At 36.7% G+C, this 19,892-nt stretch overlaps 1 protein-coding gene and 1 long non-coding RNA gene across 2 annotated transcripts in view; one reads left to right on the top strand and one right to left on the bottom strand.

The window, feature by feature from the left end:
* Positions 1 to 19,892, top strand: part of LOC131029529 (uncharacterized) — a 168,758-nt gene that overhangs the window by 86,586 nt on the left and 62,280 nt on the right. Inside the window, exon 3 of the long non-coding RNA XR_009372639.1 lies at positions 1,740 to 1,834. This is a non-coding gene — a long non-coding RNA (uncharacterized LOC131029529). The remainder of the gene's footprint in view (positions 1 to 1,739; positions 1,835 to 19,892) is intronic.
* The window catches only part of LOC131029528 (sodium/hydrogen exchanger 4), a 121,582-nt gene that overhangs the window by 84,686 nt on the left and 17,004 nt on the right, over positions 1 to 19,892 (bottom strand). The window contains exons 2-3 of the mRNA XM_057960033.2: positions 856 to 974; positions 583 to 680 (exon numbers count right to left, since the gene is read on the bottom strand). Coding sequence (XP_057816016.2) covers positions 583 to 680; positions 856 to 974 — 217 coding nt within the window. The remainder of the gene's footprint in view (positions 1 to 582; positions 681 to 855; positions 975 to 19,892) is intronic.

Consider the following 19,892-nt stretch of genomic DNA (forward strand, 5'->3'; position numbering starts at 1 on the left):
ACTGAGTTTGAGTCTAGGCCAAAAATCAGCTTGCCAAATTTGTGCCAAGTCTGAGTCTAGTAACTATGTGTTTGACTATCACCAAGATGGCAATTTCCTAGCACAACTACCATGGTTAGGACCAAAAGAATTTATTGGAGATCAGGTTATAGAGGATAACTTTATGTGTCATTAAACATAATTTAGTGATGAATTAAAAAATAGGAGCAACTGAAAATCAAGAACTATTTAATAGCTCCTTTAGATAGTATAAGTAAATAATTTTACCCATATGAAATATAAAAAATTTAAACTCTACATGCAACATATGCACACATTTTTTGTAGCAAAATTTTGACCATTAACAAGACTGGTGAGATGCGAACCAACCATAAAATAAACATATTTCTGCACCAATTCCCTTACAGGTGTTTCTAATATACTTTTAATACTTCATGATTTCAAGCTATGGCTGAATTTATCTGTGATTTAATAGTCACGCCTCAAGAATTTAAGATAAATTATCCACCTACATCTCATAAGATTAATGGAATTTGAATTGTATGCATGGCAATTATATTATAAATAGCAAAGAAAGCTTACCAGCTGAGATAATGGCAAATGAAATAAACACTCCCACCACTCCAAATAACATGATAGCGATGAAGTTACGAAAAAACTGTTTCTTTTTAACTTGAAACCTATTAAAATAATTCACAATATGGAAACACTATCAGGAAGACCTGAAATATAGGAGCAAAATTAACACAATCTGAATATAGCAAACTATCACTTGTTAGCTTAATTTTCTACCTCCCATCTTAAAAAAACTAGTGCATAAAAAAGAATTGTATTCATGAGGCCTTTCCAACTCACCCAGCATTGAAGATTATTGGTGGAAGAAGATACAAGAAAAAAAAATCTTCATCAAATCTCAAGATATGGGAATTTGTGCCTTTGCTAAACAGAAGAACCACAAATCCACTAAAAATTCCCTACACAAGGAAGAAAAATAAAGCAAATAACAAATATCAAATTTCCAGGCCAAGCAGATATTATATATCACAACAAAGGCACCTCCTATATATCAATGTAATTCTTCGAAAGTTAAACAATTAAAATTCATTTGAATAGAAACAAAATGCATAAAGCAAATTTTCATTAACATAAAATAGCAGATATTTAGCATCCTGTGATGATAAATTGGTCTTTGGGGCACAGCTGCATTTTGTATTTGCACTTTCAAATGTTTCAAATTATCCTAGCAAAGATCTAAGAAAAAAGAGAATCTCATAAATTATTTCCAATGCTTTGCTTAGGAGTATGTTCCATTTATAGTTTGCCTATAAATTGTACATGCCAAAACTATAAACAGCAACAAGCTGTGCAATCAATTACTGGCCAAATACTAGATAGCAAAATATTGCACAATTCATGATAAATCTCTTGCTTTTCAGGGAACAGCTACATTTTTTATTTTATGCTTGCAGTGCTTAAAAGTTAAATGTATCTTGTAACCCATTTTTAGGACTATGTTAGCTTCCCAAATGTATTGTTTGGCTGCTGCTCCTAGCTGGGTGCAAGAAATCAATTTTTATTTGAGTGTTTTTGTCCTACAGCTGGGCTTTTAAAGCAGCTTTAAGCTTTAGCTTAAGTTTTTTTTTTTTGTATTTTTGGCTAAGCGCTAGACTTTTAGTTTTTCTAGCTTTTCATAAATTTAGATGGATTCTAAATTCGTGACGATAAATTTTTTTGGGAAGGTTGACTTGGAGTGACTTGCAAGGTGATTTGGAGTGATTTTTGAGTGATTCCAAGTGGATTTGAAGGGGATTTTCAAGAAAAATCAGATTCCCAGGTTAGTTTTTTTATTTTTTTCCTATGCTTTTTTTAAACATTTTGTTTATTTTTTGTTGAATTTAGATGAGTTAGAAATCATTCCTAAGTAGTCTAAAATCTTTTTTAACTTATTTGAACAAGATTTAACACTACTTTTGACAAGTTTTTTAGATTTTATCACTATTTTTTTGAAGAATATCTAGTTTTCAAAACAAAATCAAACCCTAATAGTTTTTCTTTTCCTTTTAGTAACACCTCTTGTGGAGGGATAACTAAGTCTCTACTCACCCTTAGCTTGATCCTTGTGCCTATGGAAGAAGAACCTTCTTTGGATTTAACTTTGACTTTAGACCTACGCCCAACTGTTCTTGCTGAATCACTTTCTTCTCCACCCTTGATCTTAATGGTTTTGACATTATTGTTCTTCAGCCAAGCATTGGTGTTAGCAAGGATGGACTAAAACCTATGAAAGATAGAGGTACACTCCTTCTGCAACCATTGGGGAGACAGAAGAGGAGCCTCAGCAACCCTTAGTTCCGTATATTCCAAGTCAAGAGTTTTCCCGTCATCTATCATTCCTTCTAGAATCTTGGTTAGATCTAGATCCACAATTTGCTCCAAGGTGAACCTGTTGTAGTCCATTTTTCTGACATCTTTTGTGCGAAGATCAACCCATATATCCTCAAGGTGATCAACATGAGTGAAGGCTCTCTTGATTTTGTCCTTCATCCCTTGATAATCATAATCTTTCCTCACCTTAAACTTCTTCAACTTAATTTCTTGAAGTTTTGTCTCCATTGCTTTGGCTCTTGCTGAGGTTATCAAGGAATACCGGCCAATCTGCAATGGATTGTGAGAGAATATGTTGATACCTAACTTCTGATTGGCTAACTGGATTGCATGAACTATCATCAGCTGCCTAGCTAACTCCATCAGCCAATCTGCAATGGATTGTGAGAGAATATGTTGATACCTAACTTCTGATTGGCTAACTGGATTGCATGAACTGTCATTAGCTGCCTAGCTAACTCCATCAAGATGATCTTGTCAGTAGGATATTTGGGTAGCATGTACGGCTAATCTTCAAAACATCCAACTCTCATGAAGTTAAGGACTATAGGAATAAGCATCCATACTCATTCACCTTCTTCCAGGCTACCTCTACCACTATTGTTCTTGAGTCTTCTATCAAATAAGCACATGAAATGACCAAAGAAGGCATCCTGCACCCTCTTTTAGTGAATCCTATTGGGTCTCAAAGTGAGTTGCTCATAATGCCTCCATACTGGTACCAGCAATCTATCACCTTTGGTAAAAAGACCAGGAAATTGTCTAAGTGACACTGCTATGTATACTAAGTAGGAATTCATATAGAAGGTGAGGGTGGTTGGAACCTGTGACAGTTGCTCACACAGGTTGTAATGATCCAGAGCACTCTTCATAGAGATATCTGCATACACCGGGGCAACAGGAACCTTGAAGATCTTATCAATAGTTTGTGCATCCAATCTGATAATGATATTGCCATCATCATCTTTGATCATTCTAAATCCACTATCAAAATGAGCAACACAGGCAAGGATAAATTTTGGCTCCAAGGCAGCCACTGTGAAAGTGGAAACCAGATGGATGTGACTATTCAGAAGTAACTGCATACCATGACTTAGTGATCCCTCTGCCCTTTCAAGAAACTTAGGCATGTCAACATGTCTGATCTCAATATCCTTAATCTCATCCACCGGGGAGCTCACTTGAGAAGGACCAATCTCGTTCTGATACTTGTCATATTTGCATTTCATCTTTTTGTTGGAAGGGGATGTTGGCTCTTCTGTCATTGATCAAGAATCTACAACATTGTGATGGAAACTCAAAAGAGTTAAGACATGTTCAAAAGCTATTGTGGATGACATGACTCTTGCTTCAAGAACTTGGAAAACAAAGCCTAGTCTTTACACTTTCCTGATATTTATCATGAAGAATGGAAAAGCTTGGACAACGCATAATGGATAAGACTTTGACAATGACAGGGGTGGAATTTCGGATCTTAAAGGATAGACAGCAAGTGAATGAAAGCAAGCTTAGCGTATGCAGGCTTAAAAATGTAAAATGACTAATGAGATGATATGAAAATTTCATAGCTCACACTTGTAATCAAGTCTTGAAGACCCAATTGCACATATGCATGGTTTGCAAATGAATGATAGTGAAAACTTGCAATCGGGTCTCCATATGAATGGTATGCAATTCAATTTTGAAGATGCACACTTGCAATTAAATGCATTATTGCAATCGGGTCCTGGATACTCAATTACAAGCACGCAAGGCATAATGGGAAAAACATAAAACTTTTCACTTGGAATCGGGTCTCTAGGACCCGATTACAAGTTAACAAGTTTTGCAAGTGATAGAAGCTTGCAATCGGGTCCTAGAGAACCAATTGCAAGTAAATACTCAATTAAATAAATAAACATGAGCTTGCAAAGATAGAGAGACCAGCTTGGAATCGAGTCCCGATTGCAAGTAGACATACTTGCAATGGTGAGAAAGGAAGAAAAGGGGCTTATAAGTGAAGGGAACGCTTGCAATCAGGTTCTAAACCCCCAATTGCAAGTTTCAATCACTCCAAATGGAAACCAAGACATTCACAATAAGGCTTGAAAACCATGTACTAGAAGGGCGATTCCAAACTCAAATAAACATTGGCATTGCAATCGCATTCAAGGATAACAAAAACGCGAACCAGGGAGAGAGAAAGACATGAAAGTGAACTCCCAAACGCAACGACCCTACAAGAAAACCATACAAATGCAAGAAAAATCGAAAAGACATAAAGAAAACAACAAAAGAAATAGAGAGCAAAGATGCCCTTACCTTAAAGCAAAAAATCCCAAAGAGAGAAGAAGAAATCTGACTATAGCCTTACCCAGCTCCCAAAGAAAATGACCCCAAACTCTCCACTCAAAAGCTCTTAGAAATAAAATAGGAAGAACACTCCTATTATAAAACCACCACGAACTAAAACGGCTCCCTTCAAAAACACAGAAGCAAAAGAGGCAAACAAATCAGGTCCTTGAGAACTCAATGCAAGCAAGACATATGACACTTTATCACTTGCAAAAAGAAATACTTGTAGTCGGGTCTCAAAGGCCCGATTACAAGTATTATAAACTCAACTTAATTTTACAAAAGAGAACTTACTTGCAATTGGGTATAAAACCTCCGATTGCAAGTTTCATGACTTTACAAAGAACACAAAGGCCCGACTACAAGCAAGTGTTCTTACTTGTAATACACTTAAAAGTCTCCCTTTACTTGCAACATTCAAGCCATGACCCGAAATTGCATAGCAATGAAGAACAAAGACGACAAAATGAATCCAAAACTAAAACAAAAATGACAAGAACGTATACACATGACTAGAAGAACAAATGAAGAGACTTTGCATCGTAAAATGCATCTTGCAGACGAAAACTATGAATTTTAAGGGAAAAATTCATAGGGGTTGTCCTATTTTTGAAATTTCAAAAATGAGGACAACATGATAATCTCACCATTGTTGCATTAAGCATTGATATATATAGAACAAGTCCTCTTGTATAGATTTAATTGATTAAATCAAAGATAGCAGTGATCTTATCTTATACATTACATCCTTTGCATAACATAAACGTTATACGTGGTATCATAGAGTAACATCCTTTGTGATATTTGAGGTTTTGAGGAAAGAAGTCTCTTGCAATTGATTGATTTAGTTAATTGTTTCCTAATTCATAAAGAATAACAAAAGGGGACATTACAGAAGATAACTCAACCAACTCCTATAAGATCAACCTCTAGAAGGCGTCTCATCAATCTTACTATTTATAGTTTGGTACACTTCTTCTAATCAATGTTGAATGGAAGCTCTTGCTTCTCCCATTTCTTCTAAGTTCTAACAGACCATTTCTCTGTTTCATACCTCACTAGGAGAGAACTTTTATAGATATTGCCCCATATTATTGTAGTTTTGTAGGACTTCTGATTTTAGATTCTTTGCTTGAGAAACCTCTTAATTGATTAAATGTTCCATTTCAATAAAGGAATTTAAAATTCCTGTCACAACCCTCCTTTATCATTTCTTTTTTTTGATTTAAATACAAAACTTTATTTATACTCTTTGGATGAATTATTGAATATTGTAAGGGAATAAATTAATAAACCACACACACATGGAAAATGCTTTTTTAATTTAGTTATTTAATTTCCCTCACATTAAGGCACATGTTGTAGGAGGAATAAGAAGCTTCTAGAGGCTTCTCCACCTCCTTGCATGTAACTCCTCCCACTAAGCCCAATTAATTTGCATGGAGGCCAAATTGGGAGAGAATCTCATTTTTTTCAATTTAAAATTAGGTAGTGGGAATTTGAAATTTGCTTTATAAAATAGGTACAAGTTTCAAAAGAAAAGCTAGCTATTCCATAAGAAAATTCTGCAATTTCTCCTTTGTAGTCCATTTTTCATTTGCAGCCAAGGTTTTGCTGGGAGTATTTCACTTCAATTTGGAGGATCAAGGAAGACTCTACATCATTTTTTTGCAAGCATCCAGGTTCCTTCAAGCTTAGTTTGTGCATCTTGTTCTTGTTGTAGATTAGATCAGATTATTTTATGCAAATGAAATTCATTCGTGAAATTAGTTTCAGACTTTGATAAGAATTAGATTAAAATGTTTTAAATTGTTTATTCATTGTTTGGATTCTTGATTTTGGAAAATAAATTGTTGATTCATTATTCAGATTTTGATAAAATTTAGTTCAGATTTGGAGTAGATTAAAATGTTTGATAGAAAGAAAAATAAATTTGTTGATTCATTGTTTCAAACTTTGATAAAATTTAGTTTTAAATTTTGGAGTAGAATAGAACAATTGTTGATTAATAGTTTCAGATTCTTGATAAGGAAGTAGATTAAATTTGCTTGACAAAGAATTAGATTCACTGCTTTTTTAAAAAAAATATAATGTAATATTAAATCTAGATCCAGATTTAAATTGTTCCTCTTATTCTTTTTGATTCTGGCTAAGAAGAACCATCTTTCATCTCTCTGGTTATTGTTATCCAAATCTCATTTAAGGAGTATTCTTATTATTATTTTCTTTTTGAAAACTCTTTGTGGATTGAATAAAGAGCTCACTGAAATTACCAGTTGAATAAATCCTCCTGGACTCTGAGAATAACCCTGGAAACAAACCAATTTCCTGAGAAGTCTGAGAACAACTCCCTTCCTGTAATGGCTGGATAAATCCTTCTCTCTCTCTTTCTGTGATTCTGATTTATAAAAAAAAAAATATATATATACATACATTAAAGGTCTGGTTTCTGTAAGGAGACAAACCAAGAATTACTCAGTTATTTTACCTGTTCTTACCTTCTTGAATAAAAATTATCCTGTAAAGAATTTGAAACCATATATATATTTATATATATATATATATATATACAAATATATATATATATATATAGATTATATAACCCCATTGTCAATTTGCAATTTAAATGATACATTATCAATCACTGCGTACGCACAGACCCCAAAATAACCGCACGTACGCACAGACCCCGAAAATAACCATTCGAGCGCAGAAGGGCGTTACCGTAAGCCGGCAGGGTTAGTGGTACCCCCACTACCCTGCGGTCACTGCAAGTGGCCGCAGGGGAGTGGAGGGGACCACGTGGCCCCGTCAACCCCTACGGGCCTGCACATGCAGGACCGTAGGGAGTGGCGGGACCCGTGGTCCCCACCCCCGGTTCTATATACAATAATTAAAACGAGATTGCCATGGGAAATTTCGATGGAAGTTTAACATTCGATTTAACATTTAAGTATTTTTTTTTTTTTGTGTATCGTTTTAAATTAAAATTAAATTAATTTCTTTTTTTTTTGTGTACATTTGTTTAGCTAAATTTAATTTCCTTAAAATTAACAAGAGTTGAATTCAATGTATTATTTCAAATCCCTAGAGAAATGAATGGATTATTTGACCCATAACTTTTGAGATAAGTAAAGTCTCATTATTATTCAATTTGGTCACTCATGAGAAATTTGTAACCTTATAACTAATTAAGTCTTGCGATAGAGAAAAACATTTCTGCATTTTGAATATAAATGACGTTACTTTTGCATTGCATTATGATTATTTCGTATTCCTTAATTTTCATGCGATTACTTGTAAGTTCACAATTATCTTTACCATGCCAATACATGTATTAATCTAATTAACTGTAGAATAATGATATTCTTTGTTCAAATAGTATTTAAGGTTTAAAATTATGTACATCCATTTCATAATTATATTCAAGTATGATGTTAGTTTAGAAAACTAAACAAATGGAGTTGGAAAACTAAAACTAGCAGCGTTCGGTATATACGGTGCCTCTGGGTCACGCTTACGGGTAATGCCGTCGTGTTGAACTACTGCACTTAACGCCTAATAAAGCTGCATTAACGACGTCTGTGGCATCGTCCCTATAAATCGTCGGGGAGTAATAAGGGACATTTGGAAGTTAAAAATCCAAGGGGCGGGTAATCCCTCTTGGATCGATAATTTAATAAGATAACTTTTAATTGAATTCCACATCCGTTGAGATAAACCATAGTAAACCCCTCTTAGGGATGGTCAAGTTAAGAGCTCTCGTGAAATTTACTTATTTTTTTTATTTTTTTTTATTTAATTATTCACCTCGAAGGGATATTGGTGATTTGCAATTGGGTGACGCTCATGATAAGAATTAGGTACTAGTTATTTTGTTAGGCCACAAGCAATGGGCCATCTTGAGCCTTCGCTTAAATGCTACCTTCGTGGGTAGCAACCGCAGAGAAACTGTCTGGGACACTGACCCTAGAAAGGGTTGCGTACCCACAAAAATCAGTTTACATCAAACCATAGATTAGAAAATAGAACTACATACTTTACGCCTTGATCCCGTGCCGAAGCGGGTATGTAGGCAGTCTTGGGATGGAGTTGTCCCTCGTACTCAGGCGTTCGTGGGTGGGGTCTAGGCTTGGTTGAGTAAGAATCCTAATTGAAAGATAAGTTAATCAAATTTAATCCAATGCATACTCGGAAGGAATCCCGTATGGATTCGCTTGACTTCCCGAGGCTTTAAGCCAAATTCCGAGGCGGAATTCAAGCTTGTATTATTTTCTTATTACTCCTAAGGACGGCGACCTCGGTGCATTCTTGTTAGAGGAATGTAGTACTTAGTGAGTGGCTCAGGACCCGAATGGTCCCGATGAGTCTAAGTCTCTGGCCAGAGCATCTCCTATCCCGTTTGGATGGATGCCTACCCCGTATGGGTAGATGCCTATCCCGTATTGGATAGATGGAATTTACGTCCCGTATGGACAATTGCCTAACCCGTATGGTTAGAAGCTCCTCCCGAATGGATGAATGCCCAATCCTATTGGATGGATGCCCAGAGTATGCAATTGAATAAAACATAATAAAGAAAAAAAAAATTTATACTCAATTTTTGTTGGATGAATCATGGTGGGTTACTACATGTGGTATCAGAGCAAAGGTTCAAATCTAGGCCTTGTGCTCACTTCAATTTATTCAACTAAGGGAATGTTTTACAATAATAGGAAATTAAATTTTATTCTACAAAAAAAAAAAAAAAACTAACTACACAATTTAACTTTCAGGTAAAACCTAGAATGGCAAGAGGAAGAGGAAGAGGAAGAGGAAGAGGAAGAGGAAGGGGAAGGGGTAATGGGAGACGTACCAGGAGTCAAAGGGGGGAAAACCATGAGGAAAACCATGAGGAAAACCATGAGGAAAACCATGTGGAAAACCATGAGGAAGATCATGAAGAGGATCGACACAACCTAGGGAATAACGGAGATGGGGTTCAAGCTATAATCGACCTTCTAACCGAACAGAGAGATAAAATCAACTTCCTGGAACAATCACTACAGGATCTTAGGGAAAGGCAGAATGACTATGAGAATAGAAGCGGTACCGAGAATGGAAACCCTGGTAGCAATCAAGGAAATGTGATGGGTAAAGGAAAGGAAAATAACATATTAGAACTCTCCAAGGATTTAAAGAAAATCACCCCTCCTAAGTTCGATGGGAGGCAAATTGGTGAAGGGGCTGAGAATTGGCTAAATGAAATGGAAAAATATTTTGAGTTAAGAGATTTTAGCGAAACAACTAAGGCTTTATGGGGCTCCTATCAACTCACAGGGGAGGCGGCTAGTTGGTGGACCAACACCAAGGAACAAAATGGGTATAACAGGGATACAATCACATGGGATCAATTTGTTCACCATTTTCGAGATAGGTGGCTCCCTCAATTATTCTTTGATGAGAAAGTGACAGAATTCCATAACCTACGTCAAGGGTCCCTATCCGTTCAACAATATTGGGATAAATTCGCCAAGTTGCTTAAGTACGTGCCTATGTACCAAAGGGATGAAGAAGGCCAAGCAAGGAAGTTCATTTTGGGGCTGAATACCAACATAGGGGCAGAGGTTGATATGCATGGACCCAGAAATATGAATGAAGTACTTGAAAAGTCCCTAAGGCAAGAGAGGAAGATTCAGACACTAGCAGGACGGAACTATAATGGGAATCACTCATTCAAAAGGAAGCAAGAATTCAATGGAAACACTAACTTCAACAAGGGTCAAAGGAATAACTCTTCCGAAAGGAGACCACCACCTAATCAATATCAGAGGAATGGAAATGATAATAACAGGGGCAACAATAACAGGGGCAATAATAACAGGGGTAATGATAACAGAGGCAACTATAACAGGAATGACCAGCAGAACAGGATAACTTATCCACCCAGGGGAAATGAAACAAGGAATGATCCCCCTAGAAATCAAGGTAGGAGAGGTCCTCCAGGCGGATGTTTTATGTGCGGGGAAAATCATTTTGCTAGAGACTGCCCCAGGATGCAAGGGCAAATTAGAGCCAATCAACCCCAACAAGGGCCCCAACAGAGGATTCATGCAGCAGTTAGGAACCAAAGAAGGAGATACCAGAATGTTCCCGTGGAAACTACAGGTACACTATTTGAACAACCAATATCAATTCTAATTGACACTGGATCATCTGAATGTTTCATCTCACCTGAATTAGTGAACAAATATGCATTAAAAGTTAATCGAATGGAGTCATCATGGACGGTTCAATATGGGGATAAGGCAACTAGAGAAGTAACTAAGTGTTTACCAAGGGCAAAGGTACAATTCCCTGAGTTCGAAACAAGGGTAGATCTCTATGTGGCACCCTTAGGACTATATGATGTAATTATGGGAATGAGTTGGTTAGCAGACCACCAAGCTAATGTAGATTGTTATAGCAAAATTGTGGAATGTTTGGATGATGGGGGGAAAAGGGTCAAAATCCAAGGAAAGTTTAAACCCATTAATATAGAAACTATCTCAGCAATGCAATTAAAAAAGGAAAGGAGAAGAGGAGGACAAATCTTTATGGTTGAAATTGATGAAGGAAAGGAGGAAAATACCCCAACATTTGAAAATACCCCTTTCTTAAAGGAGTTTAGGGATGTTTTTCCAGAAGAACTACCCGGTTTACCCCCTAAGAGAAAGTTTGACTTTTCTATCGAAGTACTCCCAGGAGCTGAACCAGTATCAAAGGCACCTTACCGGATGAACACAACCGAATTACAAGAGCTCAAAATGCAATTAGAGGAACTCTTAGCTAAGGGATTAATAAGGCCAAGTGTATCACCATGGGGAGCGCCAGTTTTATTTGTTAAGAAGAAGGATGGAACCTTAAGGCTATGCATCGACTATAGGATGTTGAACAAAGTTACCATAAAGAATAGGTATCCCTTACCTCGCATAGAGGACCTTTTTGACCAAATGAAAGGAGCGGCAGTTTTCTCCAAGATAGATCTTCGGTCAGGGTATCATCAGCTCAGAATTAAGGAAGAAGACATTCCGAAGACAGCTTTCAGGACGAGATATGGACATTATGAATTCACAGTAGTTCCTTTTGGAGTAACTAATGCCCCAGCTGCATTCATGAACCTAATGAATAGTGTATTCCATGACTACTTGGATAAGTTTGTTTTGGTATTTTTGGATGACATATTGATTTATTCTAGAAATGAAGAGGAACATTTAGCGCATCTACAAATTGTTTTGCAAAGGTTAAGAGAACATAAGTTATATGGGAAATTGTCCAAATGTGCCTTCTTTGAGGAAAAGATTCACTACCTTGGGCATATAATATCAAAGGATGGAATAGCAGTCGACCCAGATAAAATAAAGGCAATAGTAGAATGGCCAATCCCTAAGAATGTTTCAGAGGTAAGAAGCTTTATGGGGCTAGCAGGTTACTATAGGAGGTTTGTGGAAGGATTCTCTAAGATAGCAAATCCCATCACCTCGTTGCAAAGGAAGGGCAAAAGGTTTGTATGGACCGAGCAAAGTGATAAGGCATTTCAAATCTTGAAGGGAAAACTAACTTCAGCACCCATTCTAAAGGTACCAGACCCAAATGGACACTTCACAGTTGTAACAGATGCTTCTATTGAAGGGTTAGGAGGAGTACTTGTCCAAGATGAAGGGGTAGTGGCTTATGAATCTAGGAAGCTAAAAACTCATGAAGTCAATTATGCACCCCACGACTTAGAGTTGGCAGCAATTGTGCATGCCCTGCAAAAGTGGAGACACTTCTTACTAGGGAAGCCCTTTGAGCTTAAGTCGGACAACCAAGGACTAAAATACATCTTTACCCAACCTCACTTAAATGCCAGACAAAGAAGGTGGTTAGAGTTTCTAAGTGAATATGACTTTGAGATTGAATATATTAAAGGGAAAGAAAATAGGGTGGCAGATGCCTTAAGTAGGAGAAGGCACTTGATGACTATAGCAACCTTCAAAACCTCCTTCAAAGGGCAAGTAATGGATGAGCAAGGACATGACCCATGGTATGAGCAAGTCAAATTAACTATAAGACACAACCCGACCGACCCTAAGGTCGAAGGGTATACATTTGATGAAGATGGACTACTCAGATACAATAACAGAATCTATGTTCCTAATTCAGGGAATTTAAGGGAAGTAGTTTTATCGGAGGCTCACAATGCCCCTTATTCAGGCCACCCAGGAGTTAACAAACTTTATGCAGATCTAAAGAAGTTATACTTTTGGCAAGGGTTGAAGAGCGATATCGTCAAGTATGTAGCTAAATGTTTGGAATGTCAAAGAGTAAAGGCAGAACATAGGCACCCAGCTGGATTGTTACAATTGCACGATGTACCCCAGCATAAGTGGCAAGTTATTAGTATGGATTTTGTACAAGGGCTACCCATGTCACCTTCTAGGCATGATGCAATAATGGTAGTAATTGACAAGCTCACTAAGGTGGCACACTTTATACCAGGAAATCTGACAGATGATGCACCCACCTTGGCTAGACGTTTCATTAAGGAGATAGTTAGGTTGCATGGAGTACCAGAGAAAATCATATCAGACAGAGATGCAAGATTCACTTCCAGGTTTTGGACCACTCTTCAATCAGCTCTAGGGACTCAACTAAATTTTAGCACCGCATACCACCCGGAAACGGACGGTCAGACAGAAAGGACAAATCAGATTATGGAAGACCTGCTTCGTATGTACTGCATGGACCAACAGAGAAAATGGGAAGAGTACCTACCTTTGGTAGAGTTTGCCTACAATAATACATATCAAACATCTTTGGGAATGGCACCTTTTGAAGCTTTGTATGGTAGACCATGTCGAACACCCTTGAGTTGGGATAGTTTTGAGGATAGAGTGATTATTGGGCCAGATATGTTGAAAGAAATGGAAAGGAAAACTAAGGAAATTAGGCAAAGGTTGAAGGAAGCCTCGGATAGGCAGAAAAGTTATGCAGATAAAAACAGAACACCAAGGGAGTTTGGAGTAGGAGAGAAAGTCTTCCTAAGGGTTAGGCCACACAAGAGTTCTATAAGATTTGGGAAAAAGACTAAGCTTGCACCTCGTTATGTTGGACCCTTTGAAATACTGGGAAGAATTAATCCAGTTGCTTATCGGTTGGCCTTGCCTCCCCAATTGAGCCGAATCCATGATGTCTTCCATGTATCTCTTCTTAAGAAGTATGTACCTGACGAGAAACACATTTTGAATTGGGATGCCTTGCAGGTCCAAGAAATGGGGGGAATAATGATAGAGCCATTCAGAATCTTGGAGAGGCGCCAGTGCCAGTTGCGCAACAGAGAGGTTGATCAGTGCAAGGTGCAATGGGACCAGTACGACGAAAAGAATGCCACGTGGGAGGATACTAAGGAGATGCAGCAGCTATTTCCCTTTTTATTTTGAACATGAACTATAACTCTTTGAATGCATTTAATAAGTGCATCGGGACGATGCACAGATTAAGGGGGGGAGGATGTCACAACCCTCCTTTATCATTTCTTTTTTTTGATTTAAATACAAAACTTTATTTATACTCTTTGGATGAATTATTGAATATTGTAAGGGAATAAATTAATAAACCACACACACATGGAAAATGCTTTTTTAATTTAGTTATTTAATTTCCCTCACATTAAGGCACATGTTGTAGGAGGAATAAGAAGCTTCTAGAGGCTTCTCCACCTCCTTGCATGTAACTCCTCCCACTAAGCCCAATTAATTTGCATGGAGGCCAAATTGGGAGAGAATCTCATTTTTTTCAATTTAAAATTAGGTAGTGGGAATTTGAAATTTGCTTTATAAAATAGGTACAAGTTTCAAAAGAAAAGCTAGCTATTCCATAAGAAAATTCTGCAATTTCTCCTTTGTAGTCCATTTTTCATTTGCAGCCAAGGTTTTGCTGGGAGTATTTCACTTCAATTTGGAGGATCAAGGAAGACTCTACATCATTTTTTTGCAAGCATCCAGGTTCCTTCAAGCTTAGTTTGTGCATCTTGTTCTTGTTGTAGATTAGATCAGATTATTTTATGCAAATGAAATTCATTCGTGAAATTAGTTTCAGACTTTGATAAGAATTAGATTAAAATGTTTTAAATTGTTTATTCATTGTTTGGATTCTTGATTTTGGAAAATAAATTGTTGATTCATTATTCAGATTTTGATAAAATTTAGTTCAGATTTGGAGTAGATTAAAATGTTTGATAGAAAGAAAAATAAATTTGTTGATTCATTGTTTCAAACTTTGATAAAATTTAGTTTTAAATTTTGGAGTAGAATAGAACAATTGTTGATTAATAGTTTCAGATTCTTGATAAGGAAGTAGATTAAATTTGCTTGACAAAGAATTAGATTCACTGTTTTTTTAAAAAAAATATAATGTAATATTAAATCTAGATCCAGATTTAAATTGTTCCTCTTATTCTTTTTGATTCTGGCTAAGAAGAACCATCTTTCATCTCTCTGGTTATTGTTATCCAAATCTCATTTAAGGAGTATTCTTATTATTATTTTCTTTTTGAAAACTCTTTGTGGATTGAATAAAGAGCTCACTGAAATTACCAGTTGAATAAATCCTCCTGGACTCTGAGAATAACCCTGGAAACAAACCAATTTCCTGAGAAGTCTGAGAACAACTCCCTTCCTGTAATGGCTGGATAAATCCTTCTCTCTCTCTTTCTGTGATTCTGATTTATAAAAAAAAAAATATATATATACATACATTAAAGGTCTGGTTTCTGTAAGGAGACAAACCAAGAATTACTCAGTTATTTTACCTGTTCTTACCTTCTTGAATAAAAATTATCCTGTAAAGAATTTGAAACCATATATATATTTATATATATATATATATATATACAAATATATATATATATATATAGATTATATAACCCCATTGTCAATTTGCAATTTAAATGATACATTATCAATCACTGCGTACGCACAGACCCCAAAATAACCGCACGTACGCACAGACCCCGAAAATAACCATTCGAGCGCAGAAGGGCGTTACCGTAAGCCGGCAGGGTTAGTGGTACCCCCACTACCCTGCGGTCACTGCAAGTGGCCGCAGGGGAGTGGAGGGGACCACGTGGCCCCGTCAACCCCTACGGGCCTGCACATGCAGGACCGTAGGGAGTGGCGGGACCCGTGGTCCCCACCCCCGGTTCTATATACAATAATTAAAACGAGATTGCCATGGGAAATTTCGATGGAAGTTTAACATTCGATTTAACATTTAAGTATTTTTTTTTTTTGTGTATCGTTTTAAATTAAAATTAAATTAATTTCTTTTTTTTTTGTGTACATTTGTTTAGCTAAATTTAATTTCCTTAAAATTAACAAGAGTTGAATTCAATGTATTATTTCAAATCCTTAGAGAAATGAATGGATTATTTGACCCATAACTTTTGAGATAAGTAAAGTCTCATTATTATTCAATTTGGTCACTCATGAGAAATTTGTAACCTTATAACTAATTAAGTCTTGCGATAGAGAAAAACATTTCTGCATTTTGAATATAAATGACGTTACTTTTGCATTGCATTATGATTATTTCGTATTCCTTAATTTTCATGCGATTACTTGTAAGTTCACAATTATCTTTACCATGCCAATACATGTATTAATCTAATTAACTGTAGAATAATGATATTCTTTGTTCAAATAGTATTTAAGGTTTAAAATTATGTACATCCATTTCATAATTATATTCAAGTATGATGTTAGTTTAGAAAACTAAACAAATGGAGTTGGAAAACTAAAACTAGCAGCGTTCGGTATATACGGTGCCTCTGGGTCACGCTTACGGGTAATGCCGTCGTGTTGAACTACTGCACTTAACGCCTAATAAAGCTGCATTAACGACGTCTGTGGCATCGTCCCTATAAATCGTCGGGGAGTAATAAGGGACATTTGGAAGTTAAAAATCCAAGGGGCGGGTAATCCCTCTTGGATCGATAATTTAATAAGATAACTTTTAATTGAATTCCACATCCGTTGAGATAAACCATAGTAAACCCCTCTTAGGGATGGTCAAGTTAAGAGCTCTCGTGAAATTTACTTATTTTTTTAATTTTTTTTTATTTAATTATTCACCTCGAAGGGATATTGGTGATTTGCAATTGGGTGACGCTCATGATAAGAATTAGGTACTAGTTATTTTGTTAGGCCACAAGCAATGGGCCATCTTGAGCCTTCGCTTAAATGCTACCTTCGTGGGTAGCAACCGCAGAGAAACTGTCTGGGACACTGACCCTAGAAAGGGTTGCGTACCCACAAAAATCAGTTTACATCAAACCATAGATTAGAAAATAGAACTACATACTTTACGCCTTGATCCCGTGCCGAAGCGGGTATGTAGGCAGTCTTGGGATGGAGTTGTCCCTCGTACTCAGGCGTTCGTGGGTGGGGTCTAGGCTTGGTTGAGTAAGAATCCTAATTGAAAGATAAGTTAATCAAATTTAATCCAATGCATACTCGGAAGGAATCCCGTATGCATTCGCTTGACTTCCCGAGGCTTTAAGCCAAATTCCGAGGCGGAATTCAAGCTTGTATTATTTTCTTATTACTCCTAAGGACGGCGACCTCGGTGCATTCTTGTTAGAGGAATGTAGTACTTAGTGAGTGGCTCAGGACCCGAATGGTCCCGATGAGTCTAAGTCTCTGGCCAGAGCATCTCCTATCCCGTTTGGATGGATGCCTACCCCGTATGGGTAGATGCCTATCCCGTATTGGATAGATGGAATTTACGTCCCGTATGGACAATTGCCTAACCCGTATGGTTAGAAGCTCCTCCCGAATGGATGAATGCCCAATCCTATTGGATGGATGCCCAGAGTATGCAATTGAATAAAACATAATAAAGAAAAAAAAATTTTATACTCAATTTTTGTTGGATGAATCATGGTGGGTTACTACAATTCCCTTGCATTTTTGTAAAGTGGCGATATATATAATAAAATCAATAATAATAGAAAACCTTAAAATAGCCTTTAATTATAAGGTTTTCTATTATTATTAATTTAAGAATATGTTTGGATATAATCCTCGCTACTACTATCAGTATCCAAGAAGTTGGGAATTAAGATGTTCCAAAGAGGGGCAGCCTAAATCCAATTAATAGGATGAGCCCAAGACAGGGTATAAAATATATAGTATAATATTATCTGAACATAAATTAATTATAATTTGAATGAACAATAAATCTGAGATTATAAATCAAATTAAAATAATAATATCGGGAAGAAGATTATGTAATCACTGATTGGTTTCATGTTAAGATGGTTTGTCTCCTAATCAACTTAGTTTAAGTCATAAGTTTATTGAAATAGCTTAATCATGGTTAAATCAAGCCTAAACCAAGTGGGGGACATTACAAAACGTGAAGGAAAAGAAGCTGCGGGATGCGGACTGCGAACAGGTAAGAGGTGTTACTGGTCACAGGGTATATATGTGTGTGGACGTGTGTGCCACACACACACATATATATTAATGCATATTTATGAATATATATTACTGAATATTTACTTATATGTATGTAGCAATGAATATAGGTATGTATGTAGAATATTTATGTATATCTAGGATCAATAAAGAGAATTAAGGAATATGTAAATGTAGACGTAAATTATGGAATGAAAAATGATAATGAATTGTAGAATGTAATATGAATAATGTGGCTATATGATGGAGGCTATTGGGAGGAAATTCCCTTAGCCTAATGCAGGGATTATGATAATCCCTTGTAGGCAGTATATACTGAGTATCTATATACATATATGTTATGGCTTGGGTGACAAAGGTTCATCCAAGACGAGACGGATCTGGCCGGTCCTCTCTGGTAGACTTTGATGATGAGATGCATCATCCAAGGCAAGGAATTGATCATATATGATGGTCTTCCTTGGTAGGCTTGGATGTAAGATGTTACTGTAAAATTCCTTAATTTTTCATTAAGTATTTATCCAATTTGACGTCAATATGTTTTCAACATAATCAGTAAATTGTGAACAGAATATTGAATAACATTCAGACAGTGATATTTCCCATACATACTAACTTATTTACTCTTTCCATTTGCGAGTAATTTCATTGTTTGACAGAGAAGATATTCATTAAGAAATCGTTCCTTATTCAAATAATGTATACAAAGTGCACCTGATGTCCATCTGTAACTGTTGTTGAAGAACCCGTGCTGCTGGTTACCAGAGTTCTACAGGGGTTTATGGTGAAACATAATGAAGAGGGCTTCCCGTATATACTTGCACCTTGTGACAACCTTTCCACAGATATCTCCTTTGGACACCACCAGTAACGCAATGCTACGTTTGCTACAATCGGGCCAGTAAGACCTCCGTCGACTATTATCGCCACTCCCGGTTGTGATACTTCCACACACTCTGACTTTGGAGGTTCAGCGCTACACCAACCCTTCCGCACAACTCAGCCTTGACTTTTGGCTACGCCTTGAATATGACGCCCGCTGCTCTCTCGGAAATGCTTTCTGTGTGTCTGCAGGGTCACGTCAAAGTCATACCCGATATCGGGTCCCTGACTTCCATGAACAATAATGTTTGGTTTAGACTCTGCACCCGTTATCGGGTATTGAAAAAACGAAGGAAGAACTGATTTTTCAAGCTACTTCCGTTAGCCTGCGTGTAAGATGAATTTTGTATATTGCCCCGTCAATTCTCTGGAAGTCTCTTCCCGTGGGTGTTATTGGAATGTGTGTGTGTCCGCGATATGTCTTCAACCAGTTCTCAAAGAATACTCCTTAGTTTATAATTCCAGTAGGCCAGGTGGCTGGAGAAAGGAATTTCTTAACATGCTCCGATCTCTTACGATGATCAATTTCGTTTCAACGATATTTTTCTCAAATATTCTCCTATGTTCATCTTGGCTCTCATCGATCCTTTTATAGCATCAAGTAGTTAGAAATCCCGTAATAGTTAGACACTATTTACGGTGCTAATCAAAAGATATAAGATAATGTCTTTTAATCATAAGGCAAGTGAATATTAATTATTTATATAAACGAATGGGAGGATTTATATAATATGATTAATATTTTTAATACAATATTCAATCATTTGTTAGGGGACATGACAGTTACATCCAAGACAGGAATCGAATTATCCT

Source organism: Cryptomeria japonica, chromosome 5 (genome assembly GCF_030272615.1).
Source record: "Cryptomeria japonica chromosome 5, Sugi_1.0, whole genome shotgun sequence".
NCBI lineage: Eukaryota > Viridiplantae > Streptophyta > Pinopsida > Cupressales > Cupressaceae > Cryptomeria > Cryptomeria japonica.